Source organism: Semicossyphus pulcher, unplaced genomic scaffold (genome assembly GCF_022749685.1).
Source record: "Semicossyphus pulcher isolate SPU_LCO1_2020_fin unplaced genomic scaffold, fSemPul1.0.p SCAF_2, whole genome shotgun sequence".
NCBI lineage: Eukaryota > Metazoa > Chordata > Actinopteri > Labriformes > Labridae > Semicossyphus > Semicossyphus pulcher.
Genome location: NW_027211693.1, coordinates 14,928,835 through 14,955,548, shown reverse-complemented (window position 1 = coordinate 14,955,548; position 26,714 = coordinate 14,928,835). Strand labels below are relative to the sequence as shown.

Below are 26,714 nucleotides of genomic sequence, written 5' to 3'. Positions count from 1 at the left end.
ATGGGGATCAGAGTAAAGAGAGGAGAAGGATTCAGACAAGGGGACCTTGCCATTCACAGTAATGGGTTGTGAAGACTGAGAGCTTGCCTTCTAGACACCGTGTCATCATCCTGACACAGGGAGTTTTTGGGGCGGTGCCAGGAGGGATGGGAAGACTGTAGATTGTAGAAAAGCAAAGAGTGTTTAGTAAATGTTTAACTTGTTTACTCAGGAAGAAATGAGCACTGGCTGTTCTCTGAGATGATCTGCTTCGCCCTGTGCGCTTTATTCACAACCTCCTCTACATGGAAAGAAATTCCAGTTTTACTTTTATCCAAAGTGAAATCAAATTCCATTTACCTCAGACGCAGGTTTCTCACTCATGTATTCTCTCTGAACTTTTCAGGTTGAAATTAATTTGAACTTTTAAATGTGTCATACACCCGACAGAGAATCATGTTCAAGGTCTTTATATGGACTAAAATCCATATAGTCAGCCTCTAATCTGAGGAAATATGATACATTTTAACTAAACTTTTTTTCCCAGCAAGACTCTAAAATCTTCTAAACCCTCAGGTGAAAAAGTAAAATGTATTCCATCTACTTCAGGACGTGAACATCTTAACCTCCTCTCCCAGACTCATTACCCCTCACCAAATCCAGCAAGATCTGCAATGCCCCGCAGTGACAGCACATGCACACGCGTACACACATGCAGCTGCAAGCTAATGAAGCTATGTTTAACAGGTTAAGAAGCTTGGCCGAGCTTCTTTTATCAGTCGCGCGCTGATATTATAAACTTTCCTCAGTTCTACTTTGAAATAATATATTCTAATCTGTTCCAGAACTTTTTCCGACAGCTCCAAAGTCAGTGCTGGTCGGAAGACAAAGTTCACAGGTACGTTATGCTCAGCAGGTTTGAGCATAAACGCCGTTTAGATGTACATTAGGCTTCATGTAGGTGGAAAGTGTCTAATTTACACATAACACAATGTGTTTTATAAAACAAGGGAATGTTTTGAATATATTTGCATGTAACATATTTTCAGATTTAAAAGACATGCAAACATAATCAGCATGTTTATTTTTTTTAAAGATTATTTTTTGGCCTTTTATGCCTTTAATTATAGAGAGGACAGAGGATAGTGATGGAAACAGGGGAGGAGAGAGTGGGGGGTGACACGCGGCAAAGGGGCCGAGGGCAGGAGTCGAAACCGGGGCCGCCACATTAAGGACCGCCGATTTAAATGGCAAATGGACTGTACTCACATAGCGCTTTTCTAGTCTTCCGACCACTCAAAGCTGCTTTTACACTATATGTTACATTCACCCATTCACACACTGATGGCAAAGGCCTAAATGCCAATCTCCAGTCAGATCTATGCCCATTCATACCCGATGACTGTGCCTTCGGGAGCAATTTGGGGTTCAGTGTCTTGCCCAAGGACACTTCAACATGTGACTGTAGCAGTCAGGGATCAAACCCCCAACCTTCTGACTGAGAGACGACCCACTCTACCACTGAGCTACAGCCGCCCCGCCAAGCTAGACCGGCACCCATCAGCATGTTGATTGGATGAAAATAATCTAACACAATTTTTAGACCCTTAACCTTAAGCACCCCTATTTAGTGTTTCTAAGCAGTGTATAAACATGTAATAAAGGCATTATAACAACCTATAATGTAGTTGTAAGACAATATTATGACATTTTATGGGCTATTTTAATTAAACAATGGTTTCATCAGTTATAACTTATAACTAAACTCTGCAGAAAAATCAGGAACCACTGCAAAAATATGTATTTCTCTGGTTCTTCTATATATAGGTTTGTGTAAAATCAACTTTAACATTACTCCAAACTTCCAAATAAAATATTCTCATTAAGGTCTTTTTTTTCACAAAATGACGACTGGTTAAGATGTTTTTCAGACCTTGAATAATGAAAAGAAAAAAAAAATCATGTTCATTTATGAGTGACCACAGGACGAGTTTAAGCTCTTATTACCTGCTAACAACTACATTATTTTCTGTTATTATCCATTAATAACATGGTTATAAATTACAAATAGAGGGGCTTAAAGTAAGAGACCTACTTTCATAACCTTTCTGTCTAAGACGGCATTGAAGAAAGTAAAATAGAAAAAGTCAGTAAAAAGAAAAGAGGTTGTGTCAGTGATACTTGAAGGAAAAATCTCTGGCAGTTACATTATGACCTACTAAAATATGACATATGGAAGGAAATCACACAGCAGGTGAGTGCGGTTACATTCTTGCAAAGAACAGTGAAAGAACTTGAAAGCAAGACCAAAAAGCATGTCAGGGCCAACCGAGGGAATATAACGACTGAAATAGGAGGCCGGGAAACATGGTGTACTGTCCCGGACCAAAAAAACTTTCTGGCATTTTCAGATGAGGGAATTGACATCCCCCCATGAACTGAAACTAGCAGCTGATTGGCTCAAAAATCACACACTTTGATGGACAATCAGATCAGTGGGAGGGAAATGTTTCTACCTATGTTGCTTACTTTCAGATTGCAGTTGTATAATGTCTTCTGTGGCTCCGGAGGAGATCGGGAAAAAAGCTTGATGATGTCATAGTGACATCATTGGGGGACAGGACTGAGTGGCTTACCTCAGGTCTAAGTTCAGAGGAGCTGTGGAACATAACTGAACTATGGACAAAATGCTGTATGTTGCTTTTCCATCACTGGAAACATGAATGTGTTTTTACTGGTTTTCACCCTGCATGCTCGATTTTATCCTTCAAAACCAGCGTTTTCTAATTCTGTTCAAAGAATCTCTGGGCTCCATTTTCGTGTTGGCTAAAGCACACCGAGGTTATATCTTTGCATGCATCACTTTCATGTCTTGGTGACCCTCGCGCACAGCACTGGGAGGAGAGGAATATGCACTATCGGTCCACTGCCTACCCGCTACACGCAGGTCGACAACAAGGCGTACTTTCCCGCCTTCATCTTTTGGTCCCTTTATATGTTGAATGTAAACTTCTATTAAACCACACAATCTTTCCACTTTTATTTTATGTTTTTTCATCCAACTGAAGATTAATGAGCGATTCTAAGACGCCATTGAAGGCCTTTCCTCTACAGTGGTGATATGCAGACCAGATTTACCGCTTAAATATTGTGTAACTAGCATCAGGCTGTAATGTAAAACCACAGACAGCTCCATGGTTAAGTGCACATTAAACTTGTCATTTTGATTAATTACTCTGCGCAATTCTACTGCAAATGGACGGGGATGTAGGAGACAGACGTGTTGAAAAGTGTTTCAACACAACGTACAGAAAGTTGTGCATCACTAACACTTTTTCTTCTCTGCAAATTAGTGACCCAGGACCGTCCGTTCTTGCCATTCTTCACGCAGTATCTCCATTTAGAATATGTGTTTACAAGGGACGCTGCTGTGCATTTCTTAAGGCTGCTCTCACACCTGAAGTCTGTTTGTTACAATATTGCATTTTGACCGACACTGTTCCAAAGTTATTCCCCTTTAGTTTGTCACTAAACAGTTTGAATTCCTCCGTGTTCAAGCATTTGTGAAATTGTTTGGTCAGGTCCCACGTCTGTCCTCTACTCTTCTGGCTGCATGTTTGTCTCTGCATCTGTTAACAACCCACAATGCACTGTTTTTCGGTTTACTTCCTGTATTAGGTCCTACTTTAAGTCTGTTTGTGTTCTCACCTGAATGGAACTGGACCGTGGTTAGTTCAGAAACGGAACATGGTCCGGTGGTTTTGGTCTGCACCAGAGTTCGAATGCGTGTTCTCACCTGTCCAAACGAACCAGACTTTCCGAGTCAAGTCCGAAAGTATGAAGGCGTCATTCGGAGCTAGACATTTTTAATATGAATACTAAAAGAGCTACTGTAGATTGGCCTGGTTTAATTTTACAGTGGTCACCAAAGAAAAACAGATGCTATTTTTAAAATCACACTCTATTTGTGGATTACTACTAAGGCCATATTTAAGTAGCAATGTGAAGATCACATGGTGCCATCTGATCTTAAACATGTCTACAAAGCGAATTCTACTTAAAAGAGTCACCATCTGTTCTTGGAAATATGTTAGGGCGGCTATATTCATAATTGAAACATAACAGTAATTTTCCTCTGAAGACATGTCCAGATCCCCAAAGAGTCAGTGCATCATGACAGTGAGAGCAATCAGTTTAAAAGGGATGAAAGTAGTGAATGTGGTCGCCCTGATTCTAATGCAGCCACCTTTAATGTATAAAAATGCATTCTTTGTGATCATTTAGACCACATTATTTATCCTGCTGTAATATTTGTATGCAAGTTTGAAGTTCAATGATCAAAAATGCAATCAGTTGTTTTTAAATATGTGTGGTAGGGAAGCCTTGGCGGACATACAGATCCAGTATGTTGCTGTGCGCTTGAGTTTCATCCATAAAAGTATAACACTGTGATATCTACACGTTTTTACCATCAGTCAGGTCCTACTGAAAGTTTGATGAAATCTTGTGCACGTTGAACACGGAAATTCTGTTCTCATTTGTCACACGTCGGGTGTTCAATGACACCCAATGTGTGGAGGCAAGTGAAAGTGTGTGCAAAAGAGTTTGCCAGTGTGGGTGGTGGCTTCTGTTAGTCTGTGTGCGACTGCTTTAAAGGGACAGGAAACAGGAGACTTGTCATATGCATGCACAGAATAAAATGTACACTCACCATGAAGAGGATGCGGAAGCTGGACAGTTCTCCGAAGAAGTCCTCCACGCTGACCGAGTGAGGGTCAAAGGCGAAGTAGCTGCCGATGCTCTCGTAGAGCTTTTGCATGTTCTTGTGCATGGTGGACAGCTTTTCATACTGCTCCCGGGCATGCTTGCAGAAGCCGTGAGAAGGACAGAGTTAAGGAAAAAGCAGATACAAGACATCTCATAGACAAAACATTAAAAAAAGCTACTGTACTCAGCATTAAAACAACACCTCACGAACATGTCTGCGATAAAAAAAACAAGCCATTGTGAGGAATGATCACTACAGAGGCTTTATAGCATTCGAAGAGTCCACCTTTGTCAAGGTCAGCAAAACAAAACACTGGCTAAAGAAGGGTCAGAGACAATCTAATGTGCCATTACAATAACCTCTTCAACTCACTTTGGAGTCAATGGCACGGCGAGCTAATAGCTGCAGCCCCCGAGTAATGGAAAGGTGTTTTGTAGTCAGCAGCATGACACAGATGGTTGCTGCAAAAAGCTGATTGCAGTCATTGTTCTATTGTTTCTGCCAACAACAGTGGGGTCAGGTTGTTTTGAACCTCACAGCTCACGTCGCACTGTGTAATTTACTGAACAGGCGGAGCACTTTTCTCCTGGTGAATGGCTATTGACAGCCGGCATCAGTTAAGCATTATCACAGCAGCCACTGACCTCATGGAGACTGCACTTGGACACTCCAAGACTCGCGCATCCGGGGCGGGATGAGGACGACACCAGCTTACACAACACGTGCATGTACACCGTTTTGCATACACATGTAAAACTCCCACACTATAAACTCAACCATCTCTGGTTTCAGTACATCAGCAGAAGTCTCCAACACCTGCTGTGTCTTCAATCACTTTTCCTTCTTAAGAGGCTACAGTTATTATAACTTTAATACCTGCAATAGCTCAAAGCTGATCGCTAAGATGTAGAAGAATTTATTACAAAATTGGTTTTCTTTTTATAGCTCTTGCCAAGAGTCCTGTTGGTTTTGATCCCATTGTACTTGCAAGTAATTGCTGAGATCTTGAAACGTGAAAACATTTCACAAAATAGATCTAACTTGAACAAACAGGGGCCATCACATGATCAGGCTCGGATCAAACCAAAAGTTTTGGCACATGAGCAACTACTCTATTTTAGGTAAAGAAAAGGGAGCACACCTGAATTGTTGCTAAAAATTCTTGTTTGCACGAGTACACACGGTTATGCCAAATACGGTATGTAGAAGTGGCCATTGCCCTTATTTTCTTTACACAGGTGTTTGACTAGGCCTCACAGCTAGAAGGTTCCTAGTTGGAGTCCCAGTTCAGACACAGAGGTCCTTCCTGTGTGGAGTTTGCATGTTCTTCCCGTGCAAGCTCGGGTACTCCGGCTTCCTCCCACGTTCCAAAGACATGCTCGTCAGTGTGCGGGAGCGTTTCACTGATTGTTTCATTGGTGACTCTAAAATTGGTGTGAAAGTAAGCGTGATTGTCTGTCTCTGTGTGTCAGCCCTGTGATTGACTGCCGATCAGTCCAGGGTGTACCCCGCCTCTCGCCCAATGACATCTAGCATAGGCTCCAGCCCACCCGCGGCCCTGAACAGGATAAGCAGAATAGATAATAAATGGATGGAGGTGTTTGACTAGCTCGGGTTTGTACAGCTTTTTGAGAGTAACTTTTTAGGCACCTAAAAATGTAGGTGCCAACTAGCTGAATGCCCAGCACAAACAATGTCAAAGGTTAGAGGACATGTACGCATCCTGAGAGCAGATCCTTATTCAATGGAGAGTGAAAAAACACCTCCTTAACATTTTGGTGCTTCAGGCAGGTCTGCTCTGCTCTGCGTCTGGCGGGAGTCCTCAGGAGACAACAAACAAATATGAAGAAGGGATCTCACCATTTAAAATATATAATATTTTATTTGAAGATTTTTAGGTGTACAAAAAAAGGGATTGTGTAGCTGAGAGAGCAGACTGTAAGGGAAATCTTTCAAGGAGTATACAAGAAGTCGAGCATATTGAAAACCTAACCTTGAAACCAAAACGGTAAAAATAAATCATTTCTCAATAGTTTGTAAGATCCCTGACTATCTTATTGGCTTGTTTACAACCTGTCTGATAGTCTGGTAGCTCACTTGGGTGAGGAGAATGTAATCATTACAGGTAGCACTGACAGCCAGAGCAAGATAATAAAACCAAATAGTGCTGGAGTTCAGTTTCCTTGAAGAGTTTTTGAGTCAATCTCTCTGTTTTGGGCACACTTTGGTGTCTTTTTACTTTAACGTGAGCGTCCTTCAGTCCTGTTCAATCTGTAGAACCAGCGGGCTTTAGGTAAACTGTGGGTAAAAGGTTTAATAATACTTTTACAGAATACTTTGGCATAGTAGTTGCGAGTGGCAGAGACAAGCATGAGTCAGACTGTACTTTGCTTCTACATGTTCTGTTTACTTATGAGCGAAGCAGCTTCTTCCTCTCTGCATCATGGGTACAGTTAAGGGCAATTAGTGCTCGTATGCAGTCGCCTTGGCAACATACACAGGCTGGTGGTACAGCATGTGGCCTGCGACTGTCGGGGCTAAACAGTTATCTGGATATTGTTCTTTGTGAGCAAGCTGCCATTATTTTGTGCTTCTCTACAATGCCGTTTGTTTGTTTGCTCTGTCATCTTGGTAGACGTCCATCTTGAGGTCCAGGGATTGTTCTGGATCCCATAGGCAAGCTATTAACTCATAGTTTTCGTGGCTATAAATAAAACATCCGCATGCGCCTGTGTGTGTGTGTGTGATGTGCCGGGCTTACTGTACATATGCTCACATGTAGGCGCGTGTGTGAGGAAAGGCCTTTGTGTAGCTTAGAGGGAATAAAAGCACTGACAGGGAAGGCTGGTTGGATTACCGCCCTGCAAGATGGTGCTGCAAGAACCAAAACACAGCAGCGATGGCAGGCTCCAGGTTAGCAGCAGGCCCACACACACAGGCCCGATGGATGGACTCATCTTTATGTCTTTCCCCTTACCTGTCTCTATCTCCCCGTCTGCCTGGACCTGATTTATCCCCCCTTGCTTCTGTCAGGGCTGCCTTTATCTCTTCTTTTGTCCACCTCCCTCCCGCTCCACTTGTGTGAGGAAAAACTCCGGGGCCCGACGGAGAGATGTAAAAGTAAAACTTAGCCAAAGAAAGATACCCTTTCAACATCCACACTCCTGACAGAGTACAGCGTTGTATTTGTTCGGGAGAGTCTTAAAATGAGACATGTAAAGAACAATCTCTTTCTAGGGACCAATCTAGCATGAACAGCACCATATGGTGGAGTGTCATTTATTAGAGAAACTGAACCTCAGTATTTTCCCCAATAATCCTGCTGCAGACAGCTTATAGAGCCAGACTGAGCTTTATTTAAAGTCCCCGCTCTAAACAATGCCTAATTGCTCAGTATGGAAAATTGACTAGCAATGTCTATATCTGTAGAATATTTCACAGAGTAGAAATACATCTAAAATGAGTTCCCATACCAAGGCCATTATCATAAAGCCTCCAGTGCATCTTGTAAATGCTGTACCAGGTATCAGCCAGTTCGCAAGCAACTGCAAGGATCTGAAAGCATGATCTATAAACCTTCTACTTGTTTCCTCATCAAAACAGTAGCTTATACATCCATAATATTATGGCTGCCTGCAACAATCTTTGCTCCAGAACGGTAAAGAAGAACTTAAGGTTAATTACTGTGTGAAGATATTAAACAGTGCGTTAGCGGAGAGCGGAGGGTAAGCCAAGGCTAGCAAAAATTCAGCCATCAGGGTTTTCCCATCTCTCATTTTTAGACATTTTATTTATAGTTATATTAAAAGAAACTAGTAAAAATGTTTCATGCTGAAAATCAACGCGACTCCAAAGCTCTCGGAGGCGTTTACAGGAAGTCAGGTAGGATGCTAGCCAAGCTATTGCTAACATTATCCTAGCTAGCTTGTTTGTAAGAGTCCAGCTTGTTTCTAGGTTTGGGGTTTGGGGTACTCGGGATCTGCTGATAGTGAATCAACACAGAAAGGAATCTGAACATCTTGTATAAATGAAATATATGCTGGGATAAAATGAAACATTCCATTATTGATGGCTGTTATCAAAGGCAAACTCAAAGAACAGAGACGGCCTGGCAGCAGCAGCATCGCCACGTGCGAGCTGCAGCAGTTCAGCCGTCACGCGACAGGTAGAAGTAGGCGGCGTTGCCCGGACTTGGTCTCCATCACACGCACTCAAATACACATGTATGCACATGCACAGCGGTAGCTGCGTCCCGCTGGGGACTGGACTGAGGCTGGCTGTGCTTTTGCTCCTTGTATTTCCACATCAAAGACATGTCATATTGATGGAGCCTGACACACATTGTCCTGCAGCAACACAACCGGTTCGGCAGAGTCCTCATCAAACACACATACAGAGACAGAATGAACAGGCGCGTGCACACAGTCACACACCCACTTTTTGAATGCCTCTCTGTCAGGTTGTCCGTTACTCTTTTCTTTCCCACAGTTTCTCACAGTCATCGTAGCCTTTATTGTCTCTCCTTCTCCAAAGATAAATCTTTTTCTATTTCTCTCTCCTTTCTTCCTGTCCACCGCTGTCTCTTTCAAACACGTTCCCCTTTATAATTCTCTTTCTACATTTCCCCTTGATATTCTCTCCATTAAATTCTCTCGCTCAAACGAGAACTCGCTTCGTTCTCTCCTACTCGGAGTGAACTTTCAGAAGTATGCTGTCTGAGCCGTGTCTCAGTCGGGCTCGAAGCAAAGCAGAAGCGAGGCAAAGGGTCTAAAGGTAGAGCAGCACGCAGCCTTTGGTTGCCCCGACTCTGTTTGTCAGTCTCTGCCCTCCTCCTGTAGCTGTCCTCAGAGGAGTGCTACCGCCTGCACTTTATGTGCGCTGAAGCTCACCAACGCAGAGCAGGACAATCGCTCCAGGGCTGGAGGGCTCAGTGTGGATGCTACCAAAGAAATGCATGGATTCCTTACATTTCTTTATGATCGGATTAGAACACTTAATTTCTCAAATAGGCAAATTTATAGCTTGTGCCTTGTCTGCACAGCCTTGGAGTTTCACTTCCACGTCGTAAAGTTTGTTTAATTGTAGGATAAACAATCACAGGTCAAAAATGGGTTTTGGGAACGGCAGCTAAACATGTCTCACACAACTCCAGATTCTGACAGCATCACATCTAACTGTGTTGATTTACAAAGACAATGTCAGATGTGAAACTTGATGTCAGCGGCGGCGCTCTGCTTCTTCATGTTTTTATAATTCTCTCTCTCTCAAATCATCTGTGTCAAGATCTCGAATGAGTTTTTTGTCCTGTCACTGTGTCCTCATTACTGTGTTTAATCAGTCACTTTTTATCTGCGTGTTTGACGTGCCAGAGAGGGTACACTTAACATCAGTAAGCCGCGATTAAGGGCGCTCATTTTTAACACCACAAAGTGACATCAAAATCATATCCAAGTCAGACTTACCCTAGATGTTGGGGGAAAAAGAAGCTTGTCTGGAGCTACATTCAGTTTCATGATATAACCCAGAGAAAGAGGGAAAGAATAATCAATTTATGAGCCAAACTAAGTTAAAACAGTTTCCACAATGGCCACCTATGAGGATGGCAATAAATTACCAGGTTTGTTTACCTGTGTGCATGAGAGAGTTATTAAAGTGCTGCATAAAACCCTACAGTGGGGGCCCAAAAAGCCTTACTTAATAAATCTCCTGTAACCTAGTTGCATTAATGTTTATTTAATGCTTTTCCTATGTGCTCGCTGGCCCCGCCAACCAAGGCCCCACACTAAGCCTGCTTTTCTCCAAACCCCACCATCCCCGCTCCCTTTATCCCCACACCTACTGCCAACAGCCCCTGTGGGCCAAATTACACCAAAGCTGCCCACTGACTGGACACAACCCATCATGTTGAGCGCGAGAGGGGGATGAGAGAGGGATGAAGGAATGGAGTGCAGCGGTAGGGCACGGAGTGAGAGGGAGAGAACAGAATATTGGATGTAATTTCGGCTACTTTTTCTGCACTTTATATGAATGTAGCTCCTATTTTTTCGCTGGATATCTAAAATTATTTGCGTTTGCTGCCTGCTTTTTTAATTTAAAAATTTTGCCATTTTTGCAAGCGTCACTTTTCTCATCAGAAAACGTGCAAAAGCCGAACAAGCAAGGAGAAGAAAAAGGCAAAGTTTCATCACTACGATGTTCTTAGGCTAAGATTCTTTTCCCCGGCATCGCAGTATCCCTCTCTACTCTGTGTGTGAGGCTCCTAAGTGAGTAGGACAGCACCATTCTGTTGTGCGAGGTGATACAAGCAGAGGGAGGTCCGTAGGGCGAGCAGGAAAGAGGCTGACAGCATCCTGAGTTGGGCCGCGGCGCACAGACTCTGGGGCTCTCAGAGGGAATTAGCAGAGCAGCCAGTTCCGGGAAAATGGGATGTGACCTGGTGTTGAGGTGGATGAAGGGAGGAGGGAGGGGGAAGTGTGTGAGAGGAAACGGGAGGGAGGGTGGGATTAGTCGGGAGAGAGGGAGGGAGGGAGTTTGTTGCCAAAATTCAAAGGGGCAGCTGTATAAATCAGTTGCATATCTGAATGTACTGCATAGATTTTAGAGAAGAGTAATAATGAATGAATTAAAGAACAACAATAATTCTGAGGCAGGGCTTTCGCTTATATAAATGCCACTGTTAGCATGCTAACATCTGCTAGTTTGTAAATTAAACGGCAAATTAAAAAATCACCAAAGTTCTAACAATTCATCATCCGGCATCACGAATGTCTGCGCCAAATATTAATGCAATGCAAAATTTATCAAGACATTTCCCACTAACCCAAAACTGTCACCCTTAATGTGGCGCTAAAAGAAAAGGCCTCACAAAATACTTTGAATACTCGAATCATAATTTGTAGGAAACATGAATCTCTGCACCACATTTCACCCCCATCATCATCATGCAATATTTGTAGAGATATTTCACTCTGGATCAGAGTGTTGGACAGACTGATGACCCGGCCAACAATATAAGTCCTGCAACAACTGTGGCTACTGTGTAGTGCCGCATTCATCCTTTAACTAATCTCTATTTACAGATTCTTCATAGAAATGTAGAATCTGTAGGCAGGGACGTGGATTTTATGGACGGCAAGTGTTCTGGTTTCCGTTTGTGCTACGCTTAAAGTCTGTGTAATATTGACCAATCACGTATCAGCAGGCTGCGGTGTATGCAGGAAAGCCAGTCAGTGAGGAGAGCGAAAGCAGGCGGAACGTAACGACATCCCGGCTATAATCTCTATAGACAGACATCTGCATGCTAACAGCTAACAATCTGTTCTAGATCAAAAAATTCAACTTGAGACAAATTCCCTCGATGCTGCGTCCTGGAAGCCGTTCAGCGTTTAGATTTCCTGACTTCCTCAAATGCATCAGAAATGATTTATCCGACCTCTGTTCAAGGACAGGACTGACACAGCTTCATTCTTACTTTCACTAATCAGCATCATGATGTTGGAATTTATGCAAACTTAAGATCCGTTAATGAAAGTCAATCACAAGATAAACGTTTTCTTTTTCTGTAAACAAAGCAGCACGCGGAAAAGGAAGTTACCATGTTCACCGCAGTCCCCAGAGGCTATAACGTCGTCAGGCTATAGCTGATGGGACCCCAGATTGTCCTTTAACCAACAATAGTTTTCTAGTGCCTACATTCAAGACAGCCAACCTGTATTTTCTTCCTGACTACACACCAATCTGAAGAAAAAATGACTTAATGGTTCCTAAAATAAAGAACAAAACGTTTCAGCTCCCTACAATCTCCGCTCATGTGAAATAGGAGCCTGTTTGTTGTGCACAAGAATAAAAAATTCGAGTCAGGCTCATTTCACACGGAGAAAATAATTAAATCTGCAGCAAACTGAATGCCGTGCTGAAACAATACTCTCTGAAAATTGCTGGACTTTGTCCAAAGTAATCAAAACAGCATCTTGGATGAAAATCAAGGGTGTGCCATCGAGAAACTCTATCCTGTTGATCCATCTTTGTCACCGCACACACATGCGGACGCACACGCACATATAACACTGTATCTCTTTCTTTCGCCCTCTCTCTCTCTCGCTGTCTCTCTGTTGGATTACAGAAGGTGCCAACAGGGTGGTGATTATTCGATGCCCTCTCCCTCCCCTTCGCAGAATGTAATTAATGTAATACTTCAGTATGCCGCTGCAGTGATCAGACTCCAGCTTCACCTCTTAACCTTCAATGTTCTCGGTGTCTCCGAAAGACCTCACTTGCTTCCTTAAGTCTTAAAGCAGTCAAAACCTTAACCTTTTTTTCTGCTCTTTCATTTACTAAATGTATTTTCTTTATCTTTCTTGTCTTGTATGTATATATATATATATATATATATATATATATATAAAACGTATGTACATAGATAGCATTTACATGCATTTTTCAGAACCGTGAGGGATGTATTTTGCACGCATCAGAGGCTCAGTGAATTATATTACCACTCTGACACAGGGGTCGTGACCTTTTCCTCTCTCCACACTCCTCTCCATCATCTCCCCTGCAGCTCCCCGCCTCCTTTTTCTCTTGAAAATTAAAAGCCAGATTTGATGTCAATTTTCCTGTCAATTTATTCTGCCCGTCTCTCCCTGAAATATTTATACCTGTAGAGAGGAAGGTTGCCTCTGCTTAAGCATTCAAAGCTCTTCACTACAGCACCCAGCTGGTGTTGGAACAACTCAATGAGGGGGGAGGCTGGTGGGTGTAATGACTACATCTGATAAAGGAAAAGAGACGATATAAATTAGATATGAGAGGATTAGGTCCATGGGAATGACCTGTTGAATCATGGATAGACTATTAAAAAAAGGGGAGAGAGTGCAGGAGAAAATAATTTGGTGTCCGGGATAATGGTGCCGGTGAGCGAGTGTGAAAACAGCACAGTCCTATTAAGATTATTGGCAAACACGCACACACACGTGCGCAATACTATCTTTGATAACCTTTTATGGTCGTTCTCAGCCTTTCATCCTCATTCAAAGCAATCTCGTGTCACATCGGTGCCCGGGGCCGGTGCCTCTCTGCGTAATTTCAGAGTGGAAACATGGCAATGCAAATCTACCGTGTTTACAATGTTCATACTTGTCAAACTGTAAAAGGTCAAGTCTTGCGCTTCCCCCCTGACGCTGATCTAATCGGTAAACATCAATCCCCACCGCTACATGACAATGGCTCAGGAGATGCCCCTTGAAGAGACAAGTATGTGCAAGAACACAGGCATCACGCATGTCATTTCAGAGACACAAGCTGGTAAACAACATTACACAGCTAAGCAGCCACAGGAAATCCTATTGGGCATTTTGATGTGATGTAGAATGTAGATAAGTGCAGGTTTGGATGTTTATTATTCAGAAGGACACCCACGAGTAATGTTTGAGATGCCAGTCATAACCATCATTGATTTCACCTTCTATGAATCCAACTAGCAGCTCCTGTCCTTCAGTGCAAATACAGCTGCTTGAACATGGCGGGTAAATGAATGCAGTCCGGCCATCTCATAATAAGACACTGCTTCTGTTTGCTTATTATGCAGACATACCATAACATCCACTCCAATGTCCATATACCATTCAGTGCTTTATAACATGAGGCACGTATGGCACTCTTCACTGTATTCTTTATGTTAAAGTGGTTTGACCTTTTCTAATGTGTTCTCAAAAGAGACCCTGATTTTGTTTTTATTTATTTATAAAAACCTTCGCATAAAAATGTTGTTATGTATGAACTCTTTGGCTGGATAGTTGTAGCACATCACCGGTGTAGCAGGATTGGCTCGTAGGTTAATGCAGGTTGCACTAGATTACTTTTAGGCTGCATGGCTTCACAGCTAGAAGGTTCCCAGTTCGAATCCTAGTTTTGATGAAGAGGGTGGAGTTTGCATGTGTGGGTTCCCTACGGATACTCCGGCTTACTCCAACAGTCGAAAGACATGCTCGTTAGGTTCATTGACTCTTAAGTTGCCTGTGGGTATGAGTGTGAAAGGTCTCTTTGTGTCAGCCCTGTGACTGACTGGCGATCAGTCTAGGGCGTATCCCGCCTCTCGCCCAACGACAGCTGGGACGGGCTCCAGCTCTCCCATGCAAGTGGTATAGATATTGGAAAGACTGCTTTTATAATTTGTGTATAATTGTCTATTTAAATGTATTTTCAATTCTTATTTTGTTACTTTTATGGTATTATTATAGTTTGTTTATACTGTGCTTAACTACCCATAGACCTGTTGACTTTTAAGTACTAATCTCAAAGATTTTCATGTAAATAAAAGTCTGTTAAGTCTCTATCTATCGCTGAATGAGGTAACACAATGGTGGTTGAGCCTATGGCCCACTGATGAAAGCCTTTGCATTTGCAGTTTTACAGACTGGGTGTCTGAGGCGATATTAATGGAAAAAATCACAAGTGGCGCCCAGTTAGTGACGCGTTTTCCATCAGCCAGCAGTGGTTGGTCTGCCAGAGAGGGTAGGCGGAGCTAAGCGGCTGCTTTTCCGGTCTCTGTAAGTGTTGCAAATAAATAGTAATCTACTATGGCTGAACAAACAAAGAAAAGATCGATGACTACAGATACAACTTCAACAATAAGTGAAAATCCAAAGAAAAAGAAATTCGACGATCAGATGAAGGTTAACAGTCTAAAAAGGAAAGCGACCGTCAGCGAGGAAAATCAAGAGTCAGAACAAGTTTTGATTCTTATTTTTACACACGCTTCATGATACACTCATCCATACACTCTTAACACTACTTATGATACAGATTTACATGTTTGTCTTTGCTTTTTCAGTTAGTTTGTTGTTTGGCAAGACAAATCTTACAAAGGTGAATATTTTGGGTGCTTCTTCTTCTGTTGCAAGTGGTAGCAAGCTTGACAAACAACTTGTTATTGCTAATATTACACATATTTTATGTACGTCTGTATTGTCTTTTGTTGTTGCTGCTCGGTCTGTTTCAATCCATCTCTCACTTTCTCGGCCCATCCAGCCGGGGCAGACGGCTGTTCTACATGAGTCTGGTTCTGCTCGAGGTTTCCGCCTGTTAAAAGTCAGTTTTTCTATCACTGCTGCCAGAAGTGCTGCTCATAGTGGATTCATGTTGGGTCTCCCTCTAAATAAGATGTTCATCTCAGTGACACTTTCTTCATTAAATAAAGTTTTCCTTCATAATTACATATTCTTGTGGGATGCATACCATCAGCTTCGAATACCAAACAACACAAAAAGCCAGCTATAGTGAAGATACAACTGCTACCATTGATGCTGTGTGTCTCCTCCTGTTTCATTCACAATGCCCCACTTTCTTACCTGGCTCGCCTCATTCCTCGATAATATATTATAATACCAACACACTATGCCTGTAGCCTCCTATTTGGGGGCCAGCCAGATATTTCCTTGCAGCGTGATCAATTTAAAAGCCTTGTCTGGCTTTGCTACTGAAGGAGTACAAAGAATGTGTGCGGACGCCCCGTATAGATTTGTTTCCCTGCACATGCCAGGTCTGTGTAGCTCCACACAACGATGACAGTGATGAATCGCAATTGCTGGTCTGTACTTTTTGTTTCATGCTGTGTCTGTCTCTCTGCCTTTTTGTTTTAACCGTCTTGATCTGCTGCTAACAAGCCTTTTGGAAAATCACAAAGACACGCACACTCATTGTCCAAACTGCCTCCACCACATCGTTACTATTGTATGTATATCATAGCCTCATGTGTGTCGTTTATACCCGCATTTTCAGACGTTAATGGTGATAAAGCATGATGTATAGTTTTCCTTATCAGTCATTATGTGGTGTTTGTTGGTGTATGGTGTGGGGGGAAAACAAGGCATGGAAGGCCCGTCAAAATAAACCCCCCAAAACATTGCACCACCCTGCGATTGTATTATTAAGGCAGACATCTCTGGAGCTGCCGCATCTCAAGACAAGCACTAATGTTCAGCTACTCTTTCTTATATTCTCCAGTGTTTTAGATAAAGTAAAAAAAAATGTTACATATCATCTTAACATATCGCTTGCAGTCAAAGTCAAAAATGCATCTCTGTGACGGTAAATGACAATCGCCTCACTCACCCTAATGCGGCAAACTCTCGCTATACAACCTATTACTCCTACAGCTTTGCACAAATGAAGAGATATATTTAAAAACGAAGCTATCTGACCCCGGTTTGCTCACAGCAGGCCCAGATTACATCTTCTGCGTGTGATCGCTGTGCATAAAGCTGGAAATGGTGCCTCTTAGGTGGCCACTTAATGCATGCCTTGTGAACAGAGCAGTAATCAAGGCAGGCAGCGCCGCTTGCAAATGGACATCATGTTGGGCTGCCTTTGATGTGTGCCTCCAGACTGCTGGGGAATGTTTTAAATGTCAATGGAGTCTTCTGCCTTCATGCTGCACTGTTTCAATCTTCCGCGCCGCCAGAACGCGGACTGCAGTCGAATTTCTTCATATTATGTTAATCACACTTATACTCTGCAAATAACTCAACGATAACATCAAGCATTGTTCTGTTATGGGAATGAGAGCAAGGGTTAGCTACTGGATACGGGGAATATTATTTGCACAATCCACAACAAAGACTGATTAATTCAAATCAATTACACATGTGAGTGTGTGCGTGCATGTACGTGTGTGTGTGTGTGTGAGAGAAAGGGAGAAATCTGACACCAAGCAAGGTCCACCAGCGTGTGAACAAATCATTTAAATGCTCAAATGGAATTTAAATCAATGTCTTCATTATTTCACTTATGAAATCTAAAAATATGTAAATCAACTGTTTGAGGCTCACATCTATTGATATCGCTAACTTTCAGTGGCCTCTGGGATACAGAAGCGATGCAGTGACACAGTCCGTCAAGTTCACTGAGGTTATGTTTTTGATTTCCTTTTATTTATATTGTCATTTCCTGTTTTATTTTGAAACTCACTCTTGTCTCTGTCTTTCAGATCCCTGTTCTCAGGGTCTCTCTCCTCATGTGTCAGCCCCGCCATAATTGGACCCAGCTGTGTCTTGTTTCCCCTCGATTGTTCGTAGCTGCATCTCAATTCGGGGGCGGCATCCTTGGAAGGACGCGGTCTAGAGAGGATGCGTCATTCATAGCCTGCGTAGACCGCTAAGGCTGAACTGAAGTGAGACGGTCCCTTACCCTTGTGTAACCGAACGCCGCTGCTGTCGCCTAGCAACAGGTAGCTAGCAGGCAAACTAGCTAGCACAAAGTCACGTAACCCATTATTTTAAAGATAATTAGTTTCAAGGGCCTTACATTTTCTTAAACATGTGTAACCCTAGCTATTGGATTGAGTTGAAACCAAAACCGTTTACATTTAAAAGTGTATTCCTAGGCCGTTTAAGAGTCGGCCATCTTGTTTGAACTGGCGCGCAATGTATCTTGGGATACTTCATGGCCCAGTAAAAAGGAGGAAGCATTTCTCGGCCGCATCTGAAGGAGCCATCTAAACGGGACAGCCTCCAATGCACCGCTGTGACGCAATCAGCCTTAAAATACGCCCTTCGAAGGATGCAGCCCCTGGATTGGGACACAGCTTGAGTATATATTCCCTGTGTGTCTTCCCTCTCGTTGCCAGTTTGTTGTGTGTTCCTTCTTGCCGCCTCTTTCCAGCATTTTTCTTCCTGATTTTTTTGCCTCTGCCTTTTTCGCCTGCCCCTTTTGGTTTATTGCTTTTGATTACCTGTGTATCCGACCTGGACAGGACATTAAACTCTGCCTTTTTACTTTAACCCTGCCGAGCGTGAGTCGAACATTTTGAGTCCATCATCTGTCATTCCATTGGTTGTGCCATGCAGAGGGTTAAATTTTAATGCTTTAAGTAGACGCTCTTCAGAGCCAAAAGGTGGAGCGTGGAATATATTTCAGAGTCAACAACTGAATGATAAAAGTTGTGAAAGAAAGAAAGAGAGAGTGAGCTAGAGAGAAGGAGAGAGAGAGAGACAGAGAGAGAGGGGTGAGAGAGTGTATATTGATCAGATTCCTTCGCTAGGACCACTGGCCCAGCGGCTAGCGTGACAGAGTACAGCTCCATTCAATAGCCTTATCATTACCACAGCACAAACCCATTCAGCAGGTCAGCCTGTTTGGCCCCTGGTTCAGTGCCTGTGTGTGTTTGTGTTTGCCTGTGCGTGCGTGCGTGTGTGTGTGTGTGCGCGCGGGTGCATGCAGTGGGAAGAAGAAGAAAAAAAGAGGGAGTAAATTTCGATTCCTTGAGCCAATGAATCCCATTATAAGAGCACTTACAGCACATTTCTTTGTTCACAACACTTTGGGCCTAATGAAGTGTCCTAAGAGTGGAGTTAGAGGAAGATGGTATCAACTAAAGAGTGTTGTACAGCACAGGTAAAGTTATAATAGGACAAAAGCTAGACGTTAGTGAAAGTTTTCCCATGAGGCCTCAGGAGACTTTGGAATATTTTACGTCCAGTTTTCTATATCAGTATAGCCGAGATTGACGTGCTGCAAATTGCACCCAACTTTCACGACTGGGAGAGAAAGGCACGACAAAGCCAGCGCAGAGAAATTGAAACCATCAGTGCTGAAGAATTAGGCTGCAATTGGGTTGCTTTACATATAAAAGAACAACCTCCTCCTTTATTAGATTACAGTCAGACATGAGTGGCAGAAGTAGCTGTCAAAGACGAGGGGAAGGAGAAGGAGAAGGAGAGACGCCGACCGGGGGGAAGGGAGGAATAATGGAGCCGTCTCCACTGGCAACGCACAGGCACAGAGACTATTTTTAGCAAATTAATTTAAGGCTCTAAATAATTAACTGATAATTATCTGGCAATCAAGAGTAAGATAAAATGATCTCCCCGAGAGTTTTTTTTGTCATGGAGCTCAGCGGGCGGACGGAGGGGCTTTGTGTGAGTCGCCAGTCACGATGCGGAGAAAGACAGAGAGGGAGAGGGAGGAGAGGAAGTGACAGGGGGAATACAGTAAGACGTGCACGCTGGAAGGCAAGTGGATTTACCAATGATTAGAGCCTAATGAGTGACAGAAAACTGGCACTCTCAATCCATTTGTCTGCGGAATAATAGACGTGTGTAGCAGCTGTCTTTCATGTGTTTGTCGCTGGTTTACATGTAAATAGAAAACAGCCTCGGAAGGCAAAAATGACGAGCAAATCGACACATTAGCTTGCAAAAAGTGTCACGATTTCACACCTATTACTCATCCTTTATCTTTATAAAGTTGGGACACTTTTCCGTGATGGTGCGACTGAGCTAAAATGTGACATAAGTAGTTTGAAGTTCAATGGAGTTGTGGAGGTTTTGTGTCCAACCGTGACCCTGACAACTTTCCTCCCCCAAAGGCAGAAGAAGACGAGGGAGAGAGAAAGCCCTGACAAGCCGTTGATGAACTGCCTCTGGCTATATATGTGTGTGTGTGTCCTCCAACCTGTAAAAATAAAAGTACCTCCACTGCCACTTCATCTCTTTCTTACCGATTCCTTCCTTTCCCTTCTTGTCTTCATCTCTCTGACACTCTCATGTTTTATTCCTGCTCTCACTATCCCATTACTTGCTCAGTCCCGCAGCACAGAATTGGGTAGAAATAGCTGTCAAACGAAGTATGCAAATCTGTCAATCGATCTCTCTCTCTCCCTGTCATCTGTATTATTTTAGTGGCTTCCTTAACTCTTACCTCCATGGCGTGTTTAATTACAAAACACTGTACCTGTTGAGGGGGTGCAGGGACAAGTGAAATGGGATAGAGCAACTGTGCACCAACAGACAGGAGCTAAATGTGTTTGAACCACCAACAATCCCTTTGTCTTCTGGAGGCAATAATGTGAAAAGGTACAGGCCGGGAGCCAGGCACAGTCCTCAGGATGTTTTTGCCACCTTATTTGTCACTAGTATTTTCTGTTACACAAGATGATAAGAGAAGATGTATTGTTACATTAACTATAATTTCAACTCTTCACAGCTTGAGTATATTGGTTTTGACAAGCAACTATCTGTGCATAAACAACTTTTTTTGTGTTTGAGTGTTTTATGTTTTCTGCTCTTAACTTCAGATAGCAGGAGCAGCAGTACAGATGAAAATGTTGCCTAAAACAAGAGACATGATTTGGCTCATCTGGAAGGTCGGTAACTGACAGTCCCGTTCTTTCTGACTGGAGGTACAGTGAAGCATTTTGGTCACAGCGAGGGGAACTTTGACAGGTCATCTTGGGCTCAAATTCAAGCTTATAAACTTGGGCAGTTTTTTTACGGACATGTGAGACAGTGAATTTAAACAACATCATAATTTTTGATAATAATTTGTCAATCGGTCATTTTTTTTTGTCTTTTTGAAAATGTTCATTTTTAAAATATAATGGCATAGTGCTGCTCGATTAATCGAATTTGAATCTCAGTTACGATTTATAAAAAAAAGAATTTGAGTTAAAACGATTATTTTGCCGCACTCCGTTTCGCAGTGACGCTCTGGTTTTGTCCTGTGATATAAATCCAGCGCGCCCCTTTCCCTCAGCAGTGACATTTTCCCCGCAGACACTCCCTCACTCGCCGGGCTGGCAGGCTGTAGTGGCATGCAGTTCAGTCCGAGCCAAGATGACGGAGAGAGATCCTTCAACAAGAAAGGTAATATTTTTCAAAATTTTACACTTCAGCAGACAACAAACTTCACACCGTAAATTCCCACAGACATGGCCTATGACCAGTTCTTAGTTTATAATTGACAGAGCAGTGAGGATACATTCAGGCGAGGAGCAGATGCGCAGGCATCCATGCGCACTCGTGGCCACGACTTTTTCATAAAATGTCACCAGAGGGGCTCCGTTATAATTTATTTATTTATTTTCAGGTAAATAAGGTTTGAAGTTCAAGAACATAAACTGTGAAAGACCCTTTTTTTTAAAGAAAAAAGCTAAAAATAATGGTTGCTGTTTCAAAGTCAATGAGTAATCGTTTTCGACGATAAGACGAAGACCATGCAAATGCAGTACCTTCATATAGCTTAGGTCATCATGTAGCCAAAAGCATCTTCAAAAAAAGTGTTTTTTGGGCCCCTAAAACCAAACGACCTTAAGTTGGGAGTGGTCGTCATCATCCTGTGACGGCCCAAGGTACAGGCTAACAGAAAATAATAGTGGAAAAGAAGGGCTGGGCCTGGCTCCCGGCCGAGTCATAGTGAGGCATTTATCAGGAGGGACATGCAGACATATGTTTGCATACTGTGTCCCTTTTAAGGTACCCCGGATTGCAGAGGCCACAATTAGCTTGACGGTGTGACGTGTTTGGGTGAGAGCGAAGGTTGACAGCCTTACCTCTCCTCCCCACTGCGCAACCTTTTATAAAATCAATGCCACCACTAAACACAACTCTCCCCTGTGGAGCTGAGCCCTGTTACAGCCTCCTTCCCCTTCCAGTGTGGGGAGGAAAACACAGACAAACAGATAAATTAGAGCCTCCAGCCTGTCTGCTATTGTGAAGCGACAACAGTACTGTCAGTAATACGGGAAAAAAAAGGGGGAAGAAAAAGCGTGTCTTTTATTGAAACAAGAACCCCTGCATTTAAACTTCACTTTCTTCAGCCAATTATATTTCTGTTTCTCGACAAAAACGTGGCGCTATCTGTGAAAATCATTGTTATTGGCTTGATTGCTTGTCGATGGGTGACATAACAGAAAAGGTTTTGGAGGCTTTGTACACAGGATCTTAACAGTGACTGGACCGCTGGTGAAAACATTTGCTCACATTATCTCAGCTCGGAGACATAAATTGTTCTCCCTAGAAAAAACTGATAGAAATACAGCGACGTGAACAATAGGGGTGTGAAGAAGCGGTGTACAAAGGGGAAGAAAAGCATGTTGTTAGTCGAGTAAATAGACATCAAACTTATTATTTGTCTTGCACCTCAAGGAAGGAGCTTTCATAGACTGTTCTCTGAGCACATATTTAGAGAGGCGCTTGGTTTGGGCGCGTGCAAACAGTCGACAGTGATAGTGTTGTTGGTGAATAAGCCAAACATCAAAGCCTGAACACCTCCCTCACAAAAGAAACATCCATCCATTCCTGCAAAGTGCACTGCTTCTTGGCAAAATGCATGCAAAGGCACTAAGATGAGCGAATCTCTGTCAAGACAGGTAGCACACAAACAAAATGCAGCACTACAGGTATGTGCTTTGGCTGCTCCAACCGCTCCATAGCACCTTAACTGCACTCATTTGGCAGTCTGTTGCTCTAATTTGCATCCGATTACATGCCCACAGAGACAAACTCTCCTTAATGGGAAGCATCATCCTCTGCAGGTGGCGGGGGGAAGAAAACAACGAGTTAGGGACACAGAAATGATCTGCATCCTCAAATAGTCGCCCGTCATTGGTCAATTGCTGCTCTGATGACATCCATTTGTGCTCGGAGATATCATTTTCAATCGCTCAATCTCTCTTCATTAACATTAACTGCACCAGTCGACAATGTGGACGCATTAACCCACTTATTTTCTTAATTGCCACATCCGGACTGTTGTATTCTCTGCCTGCTGTCACCTGATACCGCGCAGAGTGATCAGGGCACAATGCAGCCTCTTCAGAAGAATGCACTTACAGTATTGTGCGTGTTTGTGAGGTGGTTTCAGCTAGACTAAATGCAGCCCACCTTCTATTTATGCGGGCCGGGGCGGGCGGTGGGCTGACGGTGGTATCGAGCAGGAGAACAATCTATATCAGTCATTAAAATGCAAATGTGTTTACCAAGTCTAGCTTTGATGCTGCACTAATAACAAGCAGTGGGGAACAATCATGAATCAAACTTGTGTAGCGACCTATTGAACGCACGCCGACGCCATGTAATGAAACAAGAGCTGAAATAAGAGCAGTTTCGACAGTCAATACAAAATCCTGTCGTTATCTGAGAGCGTGGAACGGAGAATTAAGCAGCACGAGATGACGCTGGCACCGCGCCAAAGCTGCGTTTTCAAAGGAAACCCACATTCCATGCCCCAAATTAAAGACTATTGCAAGCGAGTAAGAGATGAAATGCTCGGATGATCTGTAAATAAACATGGCTGAGAGCACAGCACCTGTTTATACATTTTAATCCAATGCAGCTGGATGGATTTTGCAGGTAGCACCGTGAAGGTTTCCCCTGCTGACTGTGTCAAGTAAGGGAGAGATAATAATGCAGCAGGTTTATATAAACACTTGTGCTTTTCAATGGATCCCCTCTCACCCTGTGACCCCCAGCTGTTTTTGGCTTATGACCCTGTTTGAGCATCTCAAGTAATTTTTTTTGTCTTTTTGAAAATGTGTGTAAATTTTCAAAATAAAATGGCAGCAAGCCCGTGAATCTTGTTTTGTTACTTTCCCATTCATGTCAGGATACTCCCTGCCAAATTTCATACCTGTAACCCCGGACTTCCACTGGTTGCGTGTCCGTTGCGTGACAGCTGCGGTGCGGTTTGACTCCGTGCTCCGCTGTCCGTCAACACCCACCGGCTCGGACAGCTGGAGACGTGAGGTTATTGTTTGAGTATTACGGAGTATTTTATCCTGAAAATTAACCGGATGTTTTAATGTGGTTTCGGTGTCTCATTTCCTGTCTCGCTCGATCTGCTGATCTGCACAATGCTCCAGAATCTGGCACAAAAAGAAGCCCTGTGTATCTCCAGCGGAGAGCTCCGGACTGCCGGAGTTGTGACGCAACGGAGCTGGTGGAAGCACTCTCCTTGACTAAAGTGGAACCCATCAGCTCTGCTGCTGTAACGGAGCGGAGACGGACCGATCACACATCTAGTGGAATTTGAGGGTAAGACCTTCATATGTGCTAGGATATCATGTAGCCAAAAGCATCTTTCAAAAAAGGGGTTTTGGGCCCCTAAGAGGCCAAGGTACAGGCTAACAGAAAATAATAGTGGGAAAAAAAAGGTAGCAAAAAACATCACATGGGCCTGGCTCCCGGCCGAGTAATAGTGAGGCATTTATCAGGAGGGACATGCAGACATATGTTTGCATACTGTGTCCCTTTAAAGGTTCCCGGATTGCAGAGGCCACAATTAGCTTGTCGGTGTGACGTGTTTTGGTGAGAGCGAAGGTTGACAGCCTTACCTCTCCTCCCCACTGCGCAACCTTTTATAAAATCAATGAGTACGTTTTGTTTTTCAGATTAGTTGATTTGATCATTTTAGAGGCCAGAGACGCTCAAACTTTGCAGCATTTACAAGAGAAGAAGAAAACATGTTTCTTTCCACTTACACATTTAAACATCTCGTGCTAGCTCTGATTTATTTTGCAGCCCGTTTTGAGTTCCCGACCCCGAGGGGAGCTGTTGCTCTAACGCAGCATAGCCGTTGAGACAGAAATATCCCTCTTACTCTTTTAAAATGAAAAATTACTTTTTAATTTTGCTAAAATATACATACAGTTTGTAAGTAAAAATACACCATGCACTTGAATCGTCTCCAAAAAAAGTTGTCCTTCATTTAAAAGACAAACCGGGGGCGCTTGTTTAGCTCAGCGGGTTTAAGCGCCCACCCTGTGTGCAGAGGCCCAGCCCTCGATGGCCCTTTGCTGCTTGTTGTCCCCACTCTCTGTTCCCACATTTTCAACTCTATCCGATGTACTGTTGAATAAAGGTCAAACAAATTATCTTAAAAAAGGCAAAAGCATAAAGGACAAAACAATGCTCGTCCTTGGTGTGCACCTCATCTCTGCATACTTCAGCAAAGCTCTCAATCTTTGAAGGATATCAAGTGTCTCTACTATAAAATGCCATTATGATGAACAGGAAGAAAAAAAGCCAATCTTGGGGAAAACGCCTTAATTCATCTGTGATATCTCATTAAGCACCTAATTGACCGTAATGTCTCCCTTCCCCTATTGGCTAGTGATCTGTGAGCATGTGGATAACTATCGAGCAACACTAAATAAATAAACTCCAGATGAGCACAGAAGAGCAAAGGAAGGCTTGGTCCCTCCCTCTACACAGGGCCAATTAGAGAAGGCACTGTTCGGATGAGACGGCAGACTCATGAAGAAGAATTACAGCTACATCAAATATCAGACAGGAGAGTGAGAAACCCTCAATGGAGCTTTTAGATTTTATAAAAAATGGAAGAGATGGTGTAAAATACATTATAATCATTGCATATATAATATGTTGTAAAGACATTGTATACTTTGCTTATTTTGGTATTTGTTGGGTTTGTGAGTGAGTTAATGTCAACCTTGCCCTATATTCACTTTTTAACTTAATAAAGGAAGCATGAAAAATTTGTCGAAATAATGAATGAAATAAAAATATTCATATTTATATAATATATAAGTGGTACACACAATATGACAATAATCCCTCACACACGATGAGGAAGAGGGTTAATTTCATTAAAGAAAATTATGACGATAAACGTTCGTCAACGACCATTTTTCCATGACGAAGACGTGACAACAGATTTAAGACAGCAACATAAATGTTTCAATTCGTTTAGATCCTGTTTCCTCATCGTTCATTTACTGTTTGGATGCTGAAATTTAAAATTATAATCACAAAGATTTTCATGTAAATAAATGTCTGTTAAGTCACTATCTATCGCCAAATGAGGTAACACAATGGTGACTGAGCCTGTGGTCCACTGATGAAAGCCTTTGCATTTGCAGTATTACAGACTGGGTGTCTGGGGCGACTTTAGCGGATAAAATCACAAGTGGCGCCCAGTTAGTGAGGTGTTTTCTATCAGCCAGCAGTGGTTGGTTTGCCAGAGAGGGTAGGTGGAGCTTAGCGGCTGCTTTTCCGCTCTCTGCAAGTGTTGCAGTGAGAGTAAAAATTTGTAAAATGTGACTCAAACTAATAAGCGTTTTTGACTAAAGACTAAGACTAAATCTAAAATAGCAGCCACAATGAACACTGCTGAGGAAGCTCCCACGTGTGTGGAAAATTGAACAATAAAGGTTTCCAAAGTTCTAGTAGAT

General features: G+C 42.8%; 1 protein-coding gene across 1 annotated transcript in view; it reads right to left on the bottom strand.

Annotated features, from left to right (window-relative positions):
- The window catches only part of diaph2 (diaphanous-related formin 2), a 411,814-nt gene that overhangs the window by 72,442 nt on the left and 312,658 nt on the right, over positions 1–26,714 (bottom strand). Inside the window, exon 25 of the mRNA XM_069669466.1 lies at positions 4,691–4,855. Coding sequence (XP_069525567.1) covers positions 4,691–4,855 — 165 coding nt within the window. The remainder of the gene's footprint in view (positions 1–4,690; positions 4,856–26,714) is intronic.